General features: G+C 44.8%; 1 protein-coding gene across 2 annotated transcripts in view; it reads right to left on the bottom strand.

Annotated features, from left to right (window-relative positions):
* Positions 1–10951, bottom strand: part of THSD1 (thrombospondin type 1 domain containing 1) — a 29920-nt gene extending 18969 nt beyond the window's left edge. The window contains exons 1-3 of one of the 2 annotated variants that reach the window (XM_058018989.1): positions 10902–10941; positions 10508–10665; positions 4656–4794 (exon numbers count right to left, since the gene is read on the bottom strand). In XM_058018989.1, the coding sequence (XP_057874972.1) occupies positions 4656–4713 (58 nt within the window). In that variant the 5' untranslated portion in view covers positions 4714–4794; positions 10508–10665; positions 10902–10941. Of the gene's footprint in view, positions 1–4655; positions 4795–10507; positions 10666–10901 lie in introns of both variants that reach the window. The other variant, XM_058018990.1, reaches the window with a different exon arrangement.
* Positions 10952–13165: the final 2214 nt, after the last annotated feature.

The following is a 13165-nucleotide window of genomic DNA, read 5'->3' as shown; positions in this document are numbered from 1 at the left end:
TAAATGGTGCAGTCTTTTCAAATTCACTTCTTGCATGACCATGTTTGTGCAAGTCGCCAAATTATCCTAAGACATGCTGTAACTAGTGATGATATCTAAAGCAATAAATTGGAAAATCACATTTCCGTTCTTAGCTCAGCTACCTTCTCTGCATTGCCTGAACCTTAAGGATTTCAGACACAGAAAGGTTATCTGAAAAAATGGAAACTGCATATATCTATTCCAGATACAGTATGTGCTGTGAGACATCTTTATCAAATTAATTGTCTGGGGAAAGGCTTCTGAGTCTTAGATGGAAGGTGCCATGGAAGTGTAAAACTTCAGTTAAAGCAATCCTTTCATAAGTAGTATCAACTAACAATACTTTGACTTGTTAAATCTGTTACACATGTCTTAAGATTACCTCAAAGAAAGCTTTGCTGGGAAAACACTGCAACTGCCAAGGCAAGCACTTAGCAGTCAGGAGTAGCAGGACTCATCTCACATAATATTAGACGCCTACTACTCTAAGCTTCAATTTGAGTTAGTCACCTTGGATTCACTTTCTTCTCAGCAGGAAAGATTTTCAGGAAGAAATTCATCTGACTGGGTATAGACATTTACATCTGGGCGGGGTGCAGTGTGCACCAGAAAAAAAGAGCCTATTACTTGCCACCAGCTATAACATGTCCTTTAAATAACAGCTCCAACCACATACATACATGCATAAAGTCTGAGTAAAGGTGGCACGCACAGCCTTACACATACAAATCGTACATATACTCTTACATGTATTTGTACTATAACTCCAGCCTTTCATTTGCATTTCCACAAGACACTGCTTCATTTGGCAGATGGACAGTGCTCATTATCAGAGGGTTCTTTTGTTCTCAGTCTTCTGTTGGTGGTCCTATGTATTATTGACTGCACACCATCCAAAATCCATCCGGATAACACAGAATTATTCATTTCCCCCATGGACTCTTCTATTGTGCCCTTATTGTAGTGCATTAGTGCATTAGAAATATTAATGACTTTATCCTTCTAAAATCCCTGAAAAATGAGAGGAGGTCACTATTCTTGTTTAGTGTGTTAGGAACCAAGGCGCAGGCATGAAGGTAAAAACTGTCAAGTATCAACTAATTGTGGTGCCCTGTGAAAGCCAGGACCTGATTTTAAGTAAAATGGTCCTTCAGACATCCAAAGCAGGATCCCGTTCATTGCAGCTGTGGGGAGCACATGGCACTGCAGCAAACCTGATCTCAACTTGGACACCCAGAGAGTAAGAGACAGACATGTAAAAAGTGTCTCTGAACTGACCAGCAACATATTGTCCTTGCTCTTCATGTTTTGGCTCTGTCACGTGTGCCTGCCCATATTTTACAGTCCTGTTTCTACCACCATCCACTTTCAGTATCTCTTGGGTACTAGCCTAACTCCATTATTGTTACCACAATTCTTCAAAACTCCTGCACTCATCTCTTTACCTTATAGCGCTTTTTCCTTGGGCCTGCGATTAACTCCAGCACATTCCCACATTCCTTGCTCATTCCATAAGGGAGCACAGGACAATCAACTCTTGTGTCCAATAATGCTGGGGAGTTCTTGCCCTGGGCAGGAGCATGCACAGTGCTGTATGAGGCTGGCAAGAGGAGCCAGGGGGAGTTGGAGCACACTTGACCCTTCAGAGAATCTCATCTCTTTTACATCTGCAAGGATTTAGATCTGGACCAGACCTAGATCTTTATAAGGACAGCAGAAAGCATGTCCCGGGCCACTGTGAAAACTGTAACAAAAATGAAGTTCCCACAGATGTGTTAGAGTTTCCCAGTGAAATGGCTGTGAGTTGCTGGGATATTTTTTCTTCAATAGTGGGCAAAATGATGCATTTCTCTACATGGGAATCAGCTAGATTCAATGTAGCTGAAACATTAAAGGAAAAGGAAATCAGACCATGGCAAAAACCCAGCATGAAAAATTTCAATTTTAAGCTTTAAACTTACAACAAAAACATTCAAGCGATAGTAATAAAAAGCACTGATGTTTCTACCTATTGCTTTATTGTCCTTACTCTCTTCTACAACTGTCTTGACCTCCTTGCACTGTTTGTCATTTGGAATGGCTGAGATGAGGAGTAACAGCACTCTGTATGTAGGGAGGAAGGACAGGAGGGCAGGGGACTGCTGTGGAGCAGTCCATCAACCCTAAGTGCAGATCACTCAGGAAGTGAGGAAAGTGAGCACTGCTGGAGGATGCAGTTACAGCACTGCAGAGCTCTGGCTGGTGCACCCAAGCTCACAGCATCCTTTCCTTCAATTTGGTAAATAAGAAATTTGCACTTTTGGACAGCCCACATAGCAGTTTTTCACAATGCTCCAAAAGACACCAGTCAGGAGACAGCTTCCACTGCAAGCTCCTTCAGCTGCCCTCCAGCCTACTACGTGTCCATGACTGCTACATGCCAAAACTTCATCCCAATAGTTTGGACAGCCAGTCACGGGCATCCTTCAATGCACTTGTATCATTTTCATTGTCATTACAATGGTATCCCATTGAAAGAAGTCTGGCTGTGGTACCAACAACCTGCCAGAGGAGTCTTTGTAAAAATTCACACTTTAAAAGATTAAAAGAAAAGTCCTTGATTTCACTGAAGAGCAAGAAGAATTACTTGAGGGTGCTATTCAGATAGTTATTTATTTTTAAGTGTTTTTAAGCCAGCTTGGGTTGCGCTGTTGGCTTGTCAGCCTTCGGTTACACAGAGCTAAGTAGAACAAAAACATCAGTAAACTGATAAGAAATGAGAATACAGTTCAGTTGGATGTTAGAGCTTTATATAGCATTTCAGTAATTTTCCAGAGCATACTGGATCACTTAAAAATAGTCTTGCCTGAAAAGAGAACTATATAAATGAAACAGTTATCTAAAATCGATGTACACAGTAATATTCAAAAATATGTATATGCAGAACTGTTTGGAAGCAATTTTCTGAATTATGGGCTGCCCTTTAACTGAAAATAAGGTGAAAGTTGATGCACCTAAAGTTTGCAGCAGAGATTTAGCTCATTAACTGTACCTCATAATTACTTGCTGTGCCACACTCTATAAAGTTCATGAATAATAGCTTTTACCTCTGAGTCAATCAGTTGTGAATGTCTAGAGGACTGGCTCACCAAGAACCAGTGGATATTGTAATCATCCATCTCACATCTTGGCTCCAGTGAATTTATTACTTACCTTACTGTGTTACACACTCAGTGCAGTGTTTCTACCCGGGCTGGTTAGCTGTCTTATTAAAAAAAGGAATTGTACTAAAAGCCATAGACAAGAGTCTTTACTTCTACTAGAACCAAGTTCATCTAAAAGACAGCAATTCTAGGCTCTTTACATCTTTTAGGGATCCTTTGCTCTGCAGCAGAGATGGAGTATGCACAGAGAAATGAGTAGCATACCAGTCATTACTTACTATCATTTTTCTCACTTACACAAGGACAGCACACTGCATATGTTTTTGTCCATTTCCCTCTTTCATAAGACATCTTCAGCTGTTTGTCACAAGAACTACCTGCTACAGCTCATTCCATAAGTGGGGATTAACCACTTCTTTTCCCATGTTTTCCACGCTGTACTTATTTCTGCAGCGCACAGCTTAATCCTTCAGTGTGGTTTGACAATGTACTGCAGCTATCAAAACAATGCTGACTTTTAAACTAGGAATGAAATTTTCTAAAACATATTAATTGCTTAGGAATTAAGAGTCCCATTTTCAGAATTTCTAATTCATTCTGCAATAAGAAAGTAATTTGCAAACCTACTTCCTACTTAGTACATTCTTGGAAAGGATACCACCATAGATATGATGCCCCTCAGCTCATAGACATCTTGCAGGTTTCTGACTTGAACTTAGGATGTCTAACTTCCCTTCTTGGCAGCTGATGGTGAGAAGGAGGCTTTTTCATTCTACACATCTCAGTTGCAGATGGGTAAGAGCTGCTTTCAATATGTATGGATTTATGCATGGACTAATCAAACAAGACTGACTGTCTCTGACTTCCTGTCTAATTTTATGTGACTAAGATTGAATGAGTATGAACCTCATCCTTTGGCTTCTTATACAATCAGAGTAAAGAACACCTCTGTTGTACTCAAAAGGTCTCTGGCTGGCAGATGGGGGGCTCAGATGGGGGCTCACTGAGCCACAGGAGCTTGGCTGTACTGTAGATGCTTACATATGATCCAACCACCCAGGTTCCTTTCCCAGTAATGGAGAGAAACAGGTAGTTCTGTACATATTTCCACCCATCCCACTATGGATACCTAAACCAGACCTATCTTCCATGATGTTCATTAAATATTATTAAATATAAGTCTTACAAGAGAGCAGAGTTCCAGTTACTGCTTCTAGCACAGCCCGTCCCTTGATGCTCATGGAAATTTGTTAATTTGTCTTGTTCATTTCCCTGAGCAAATTTATACCAGGAAAGAATCCTGACACTGATCTAAAGGGACAGTTTATGCAAGTAGCATTTAACTATTGCATAAGATCTACACTACACTCTGTGCCCATCAGTGGTGGCTTCCACAGCATTTCATTTCCACAGATCACCTGGAAACACCACCATTCAAAACCACCTTGTGAAAGCACATCACAGCTTTCCCTTGACAGCTCTAATACTCACCGTAGTCACAGAGCACTACTAACAATAGATTTGAAAAATCTTTCAACATATGTTTCATTCTGACCAGTGAGATCCTGGGTCCTTTTACTCCTCATGTCCTTTTTCAGCTCCAAAGTGCCAGCACGTTTTCCAAGAACACCTAAAAGTTAAAAAATTACAGCTGTGTCAACTTTGTTTCATAAATTATGAGAAGAAAGACATATCATTAATAAGTAAAAAAATATTAATTAACTATTAATTAACATTTCTCTCATTTACTTAACAACTACTAACACTGTATCAATGCATCGGAATAAGGACAGCTACAATTCACCGTACAATAATTTTCTATCCTGAAATACAGCTCCTGAGCCAGAACAACAAAGACAGATAACAACAACTTTATCTTTCCACTGCAGGAACTGCTGCTATGGATATCTTATATTATGACCAAGGCTCACAATAGCAAAATAATGAGTATTTTTTACAAAATATAACTCTGAGCTCAGGACATACTGATATTGGAGATTTATTGCTGGTGCACAATTCATATTGTCTGTCAGCTACTTTCAAGTATGAAAGCAGCTCAGCAACAAACTGATTGGTCATCCAACCAACTTTTTGGTCATCGAACTCCCTCTGTAATTCAGGTCTAGTAATACACTTAGTGATCTTACTAGATTTATAAGAGATCTATATCTGCCTTTTATGTCACTCCAACTGATCAGATGAAAAAGGTGCCAACTTCCACTTTTGCCTCCATAATGACTTAAGTTTACAATCACTTGAGCCTTTGCTAAGCCAATAGAAATAGACTTCTTTTGGCAAGCTTCCCAGTTTTACGTCCATGTGGCTTAAACTAGTCTTTACGAGTCTCATAACAATTAGATAAAAGAGGTTGGAAGCACAATGATAGCAGCAAAACCAAACAGTTTCCTTCAGAAATGTAAATAGGAGGGATTCTAAAAAGAGAAATTCTACTTAGAGGCCATTTCAAAATATAAGAGTTGCTCTCCTGCATTTCACTGAGCATCTGTAGGTCAGTGTCACTGTGCTCACCTTCACACAAACCTGCAAGAAAGGTCTTGAATAGGTTTACAACCTAATTTATGAGAAAAATTTGGCACTGGAGCAGGGAGAAGTTAGGAATGAGGAAAACTGTGGAGGATAATGGTAAAACATAGGAACCAAATATCATGTATGTTTCACAAATAAGGAATTTCAGCAATTACACTGCTCGGCTTCTTGAGCTAAGATGCAGCAGACGTGTTACTTGAAAGCTTTTTGAACTGCTCTCTGCGCCAAGTGGCTGGAGAGAATAATTTCTAAGAAGACTAGCAGCACAGCCTTGCTCAGTAAAAGCCCATTACAATAATAGCTGCACATATCTGAAAGTAATAATCATCATCTGGCCCAGGAACTTGACAGGGCTCCAGAAAACATTAGATAGGGACAGTGATACCGCCACCACCCTCAATTTCACTTGATACGCTGTAAATTACAGGAAGACAAACCTTGTGCCTCAGGAGAGGGGCGGCCGCTGACGGAGGGCGGCGGGGAGCCAGCCGGCCCCAGGGACTGCCGCTCCGAGCTCCGCCCGCTGCCGGCGGCAGGCGCAGCATCTCAGCACCAACACCGCTCCTTGCCCGTGTCCTCACTGATCACTAATCAGTTAGTCGGAACAAGGAATCAAAGTAGTCCAAAGAAGAAAAAGCAGGCTTTGTTTAAAAAAAAAAAATAATTGTGATAGATGTCTTGGCCTCTAGAGTTAACTGCTCAAAGAAAATTCGAAGATATGTGGCATTGCTGTAAACTGCCCTGAAATAAAGTGGGGGAAAATTGATTTGTGGGCCACCACCATGATTGTGCTGGATGACTTTAACTGGTCCTTTCCATTCCTAGCTTTCCTAGCTGCAGATTCTTCAAATGGCTTTTACAAATACTTCTTTCAGAAAGTCACACATTGACAGATGAAATTCAAATAATCCTAATCTCAGTCTAATGAGCGACACACTGCACAGAGGAAATTAGGCTATGGAAAGGAGAATAAATGCTCAGGAAAAAAGAAAAGGAAAAAGCCTGTGCAGGAGAGCACTCTTGAGGTAGCTGCCTTACATCTTAATTTGCACATCAGCCCAACCAAGCAAAAAGCAGCATGGTTCATGAGACAGCATGCCAGCAGGAGGCACAGGGACCAGACCTGACTTCTGTTCCTATTCCTGCCACTGCCAGACATAATGTCAGCAAACTGCAGCATTAATCTGCTCCCCTCCTTTCCACCCCATCTTTCACACTCTGTATTTATAGTAAAGACTTTTCAGGACAGAGACTCTTTCTAACCAAGCCGGAGATGGAGCCCAGTGCCAGAGCCCCCGGGTGTTTCGGTAACACCAATCATTTGTCACACCAAAGCCTCTTCCCTCTCACCCTCCCTCCTGTGTTATCTTGGCTCTCTTGGGAAAGATTGTGGTGTGCAGCATGGGTAACACCCAGGCTAGAACAGGAGTGTTTGAAACTGTACCAAAACTAACTTCCAATTAGTGAGATCAGGCACCTCTGGAAGCCTAGCCCAGGGCTACTTCAGCCTGTGCACGCCTCTGCAGCGCTGGATTGCAGCAGGAGCCCTCCCACCTCACACACACACAGCTACTTGAGGCTACAGCTGCAGTACAGCCCTGCCTTGGAACAAAGCTCCAGTTAAAGTGCTCCACAAAGCCTCCCTGAGCTTTTGCACTTTTGCTAGCTCAATTCCAATAGCACCTCTAAAAGCAATGCTGGCCCATTTCTGGTGTAGTAGTGCTGCCGTACTCCTCTCTTTCTGCACAGGTTTGCTCTCTCCCCTCCTTCACTTTTCTTCCTTTTGCCTCATCTCAGTTTTGGAAAGGCCTTACACTGACCTCTAAGTTCAGTTCAGAATTTTCCCCTTACCTCATTATCTTCTCTAAGCCAATATCTTTCTAGATTTCTCCTCATTTTTAGGTCTTCTTCCAAATCCTTCATATATTTGCCCCCTGCTCAAATATTTTTCCTCTTTTCACACTCCTATAAAATTGGTTTTTGAAGCAGACAGTACATTTAAATGGTTTCTACTCTACTCAGATCTTCTACCTCAAGTTCATTAACTTAATGAGATGAAAAATGATGGAACGGAGAAGGCTATCAGACTTCAAATAATTGGCTTTTTTAATTTATTGCTCTCGTGGACAAGCATGAACTGAGGCTCTATTGTGCAAAATGCAGCAGAAACACAGCAACATAAAAAGATGCTTTCTTCTTCCAAGAGACAGTGTAATGGGCTGATTGGAAGTGGAAGACTTCCTCTCCAAAGGGAATTTGAAATGACAGATGAGGAGGGCAGAAGCCATAAAGCGCTTTGGAAGCAAAGACCAAGAGGCTTGTGTGCCACGCAAATGACACAGGAAAACTTTAAGTCCCTGCTCTGCAGCAGATTTCCTGTGCTATCTTGGTCACATCTCTTACTTTTCCTGTGGCACAGCCCTCCACTGGAGACTGTGTCTCACTATCTGGTATGGGGGCTACAAGAATAAATCCTCATCAGCTGTGTGGTTTGCAGGCACACAGTGTCACTAACCAGGTAAGAGCCAGACATGAAATCTGAAATTGCACTTGCAATATCTTTTGCAAAAAAGTAACAGAATAGGCTATAATACTGCCTATTAGAATCATATGTATTAATCTATTTTAAAAATGTCCCTATTTCCCTACATTGTTAAAACCATAAAATATATTTGGATCGTTTTGGTTTTACAAAAAAAAAACCACCCCTAAAATTAACCAAACAAATAAAAAACTCCAAGCCAACTGGATTTATGACTCCTGGTATTTTTGCAGCAGTATCCAAGGCTGCAGCACAGACATGACATTTCAGACACCAGCCACCTCTTCTGAGAGCTGTCACCTGCTGATTTGGCAGTAACCACCTTCACCAAGTGCAATAGCACAGCATTCAGTGCCTGCTCCCCCTTCATTAGGGAGATGACAGGCAAATAAGCCTTGTAGTTAAGAAAAGGCCATCAGGAATTAATCAGACACTCCATGACCAAGCATGGAGTTTAATGAGAACACAAATCCATGGCACTCAAAACCTCTGTGCTCTGGAGCCTCAGTCATGCAGAGAAGTGCCACTGATGGATCCCATATTTCACCTACCCACAAATACCCTCAGTCCCCTTCCTCTGCAAATCCCCACCAAGAGCTGAGCCCTCCCCTGCCCTAGCTCACATCCTCCTTCAGTGACAGGGCTGCTCTTGCTCATCTCTCCTCTGAGCATCTCTCCCCTGTTCTCTCCTTGTCCCACCAGCCCCACAGCTGCACGAGAAGATGGACCCAGCCCTGGCACAGAAACCCCCCTGACTTAGGGTACACAGGAGAGCAAGGTGGGAGAAGGGCCTGGGGAAGGAGTGGGTGTGTGGGGGGGCAGTATGATGTCAGGCTGAGGAGTGATCCTCTTGGAACCAACCTGCCCCAGGCAGCAGCACCTACCCAGGCACTCTGATGGACCCAGCAACCAGTCATGGTCTGGGTACTTTTTGAAATTAGGAGAAAAACATTTTTTTTTTTAGCTGTTCACTATTAAACATTTTCCAGTTGTATTTGCAGCCCAAAATCTGCACAGTTCTGGCTACGTATGAGAGGCTGACGGCAAAATAAGCTACAGACAGAAAAGCCTGAAAGTCCCTAAATCCTCCCTACATTTCACAAGCAGCACTAACAGCAAAAAGAAATGTGTATCTGCAACATTTCCTCAAATGGATTTCTTCATATTTTATCTGTATATTGGAAAAGAGATTAATTATTTTCAACCATCATATGCTTATTGCAATGGGATTAGGCAGCTATTGAAGTGTTACCACCTGCTGGGAATTTCAGAACCTTCCATATAATCTCTTCACTTTGACAGTAAAGAGAGAACACCTCAACTATTCATCACATTTTATCAAAATCTAATCACTGCTGACCAGCCAGAGTGGTCAGGGCCAAAAATATGCCAGTTCTTGGAAGATATTTAGTTTAGCCAGGAAAGTGTCTATGTGATGTCTGCCACAGCAGGGGGCTGGAGCTGACATCCTCAAAGGCATCTTTCATTCTTATTTACACATCCAACAATTTTACATTGTTATCAGATAATGACTTTATTAAAATTATGCATCTAAATTCACTAGGCTAAAACTGACAGCACCAGATCCTCCTTGTGCAAGAAAAAAACCCAATTAGCTGGTAGAGCCTATTTTCATTAATATTTGGGGTCAGATCTCACAAAATCCTGAGATTTCTCAGCTCTTTTTGATATTAACATAGCAATTCAAGAGCAGACTGGCCAGCAACATCTGTCCTTTGAAACCGAAGGGCTTACAATAAACAGCGTACAGGGATGATATTTACTTTGGAAAATGTACAATGAAAACAAGTTTACTAAGCATAAGGAGATTTGGGAAGATGTTCGAGCAATAATAAATAAAGAATGCAAAGAATTATATACATTTGATGAGAGCTCATGGCATAAGGGAAGGAATGCAGCCATCCATTCTTTCCTTTCCCCTTCAGAGTTTTTTTTTTTTTTTTTAATAAATATATATATATACTGTCCACTATTACTGGAATTCCCCTTTCGGTGGAGTTTATAATTAAGTTCCTCGTATGGAGAACATACACGGCACAGCTGATACAATCCGAAGTTTGTTAGAGAAGCAGGTCTGAAATACCGTGAAGTATCAGTATTAAAAAGAATTGCGAAGCTTTCTCCTACGCTTTACCCTGGGTTTGCCGTGCACTCACACCGCTTCGACCGGTCTAGCGACTGATATAAAGTAGAAATCACCAAACATATTCAAAAACACTAAAATTATTCCTACCTATTACGGACTTGGGCGAGGAACCCGGGCAGCCGCTCCCCGTGCCGATGCTCCCGGCACTCCGAGAGCGCTGCAGCGCCGGGCTCCGGGCGGGACGGGCGCTGTCTCCGGGGCAGAGGCGACCACAGAGGATACGGGGCGGCGGCAAGCCCCGGGACCTGCCGGCGCACGGGTGTTTTAAAACACCTCCAGGACGGCGCGTCACGGCGATCACGGCGCGATCCCGCGGCACCGACGGCTCTCCCCGCCCGTGCCCGCCGGCTCCGCGCCGACAGCCACCCCCGGCCGGCTCCGAGCCCGGGGCGGCCCGGGCTCCGCACCGCCCCACGCCTCGGCACCCAGCGACCCGCCCGCGCCCCGGCACCCCCGGGCTCGGCTCCCGCCCCGCGCTCACCTCCACGCCGCAGGGGAGCGGCCGGCGGGTCGGGGATAGAGCGCGGTCCTTCCCGCGGAGGAGACGCTGCCGGGGGGCGGGCGGGCGCCCACTGCCCGCCGGCGGCAGCGGCGGCAGGAGGGTTAAATGGCGGCTGCGGGCGGCTGTCAGCGGGCGCGGGGCGGCGGCGGCGGGCGCCGAGCGAGGGCAGCCCGCGCCCCTGGCGGCGAGGCGCTCCCGGCCCAGCCCGGCCCAGCCCGGCCCTGCCCCGCCGCGGCCGCGCCGCCCTCACACGCCCGCCCGCCCGCGGGGCTGGGGCGGCCTCGCGGGAGAGGAGACCCGTGAGGGGCGCGCCCGGCCCGTGTGCGCCCCCGGGCTGGGCCGGCCCCGGTGAGGGCGCTGGGGCAGCTCCGCAGCTCCCCGCTGTCCGTGCGGTTTGTGTGGCAGCCCTGCGAGCAGCGACCGAGGTCACTCGGTCTGTTCAGCCTGGAGGACACTGAGGAGAGAGCTCATCGCAGTTACGGCTTGCTCAGGATGGGGTGCAGAGGAGCAGACACTGATCTCTTCTCTGTGGTGACCAGTGATGCGACCCCTGGGAATGGCCTGAGGTTGTGGCAGGGGAGGTTTAGGTAGGATGTCAGGAAAAAGTTCTTCGTCCAGAGGGTGGTTGGGCACTGGAACAGCTCCCCAGGGAAGTGGCGACAGCACCAGCCCGACAGAGCTCAGGAGCGTTCGGACAATGCTGTCGGGCACATGGTGTGACTCTTGGGGATGGCCTTGTGTAGGGCCAGGTGCTGGACTCGATCCTTGTGGACCATTGTGGATTTTCCAACTCAGCATACTCCACGAAAATCCCTCCCCTCCCGCTGGGCGTTGGTCAGGGCAACGTGTCCAGGCACGGACCAGCACGTCGGAGCCAGGCTGGCTGATGAGAGGAGAGCAGTGGGCAGGCAGGAGGCCGCTCTCCAAAGTCAGCGAGTCAGCTTGCAGCATTGGAGATGGAGCATCAGACAGCAAAGAGCAGCACCAGCTCCTTAATGTGCCCGTCTGCAGCTGAGGGCCACATATATGTGGGTATTTGTCATGTCCAGTGTTCATGGATAATGTTCAGGGACTGTTGTTACATGATGAATCTATCCTTGTGCAGAGACTGCTTTAAGAAAAGCCCTTTCTATCCGTTTTTGTAAAATATACTAATTTATCTCAGACTGTTGTTAAATTTATTTGCATGACATGAAGTCTGTGATTTAAATGCAGACTGGTGGATACCTACATACCCACAAAGATAGGAAAGGATTTATGGAGCATTTACATCAGACAGTGTTACATGTAATGAATTCTGCTTTCCCTCATTCATTTATGGGAAGTGTGGGCATGACAAAAGGCCCAAGAGGAAGGGTCAGCTTTTGGTGTTCAGAATTAAAAACAGATTAAAAGGTCCCTCCTAGTTAACTTGTATCATCTATATGACTGAGGAAATACAATTTCCACACTACATGGGTATCTGCGCCAAGTGAGTGTTGAGACCAAGCAGCTGCTTAGGGTTATTTCCCACCACTGTGGCTGGACTCTGATCAACCTGCTGCTAAACCTCTTTTCCATATGCTGGCTGGGGTCTACGATGGTTAATGCTTCACAGCCATGCTGCCATCTGGAGTACTGACAAAGCCTTTGGGAGAGCAAGGGAAACCCTTGCTGAGCAACTCAGACTGTGTTCTGGACAGCAAAACGGGAAATGTTGTCTATCATAAACATTTTCTGGGCTGTTTTTAAACATTTTATTTTGAACAACCCAAATTCTAAATATTCTCCTTGTTTGTTTTAATAGAAACATGTACAATTGGGGGGTTTTAACTTGCCTGTCTTTTATTGTAGGTAAGATTTTGTTTGATTTTCTGGAGGATACAGTCATGTGTGTATTCAGTCTAATAAATGAAGGATGCTGCATTTTTTCACCAGACACTTGCAGCTAACATGACCTGTTACTTTTCTTGTGGTGAGACTGGGCAACACTTTCTTTGAATGCTGAGGAGCTTCCTGTGTCCATGTCTGGTTGTGGTCTGTGTGACTCTGGCAGCAAGAATTCAGCTTCAGGCAGTGCCACTTTAGAGGGGCTAAGTGCAGAGGTGTGCAGTCGTGCCAGGAGCATCCTTCCCATTGATCATGGAAGGTACCAGCTGGCACAAGTGAATGAATTGTGGCACTGGGTCTGGTTTGGATGAACCAGGAAATAAATCACACATGGTAATAAAGAAAACAATACTCTAAGTAGGTTCCAGATGATG

This window comes from Melospiza georgiana, chromosome 2, assembly GCF_028018845.1.
Source record: "Melospiza georgiana isolate bMelGeo1 chromosome 2, bMelGeo1.pri, whole genome shotgun sequence".
Taxonomy (NCBI): Eukaryota; Metazoa; Chordata; class Aves; order Passeriformes; family Passerellidae; genus Melospiza; species Melospiza georgiana.
This window is presented reverse-complemented; position numbering and strand designations above follow the sequence as displayed.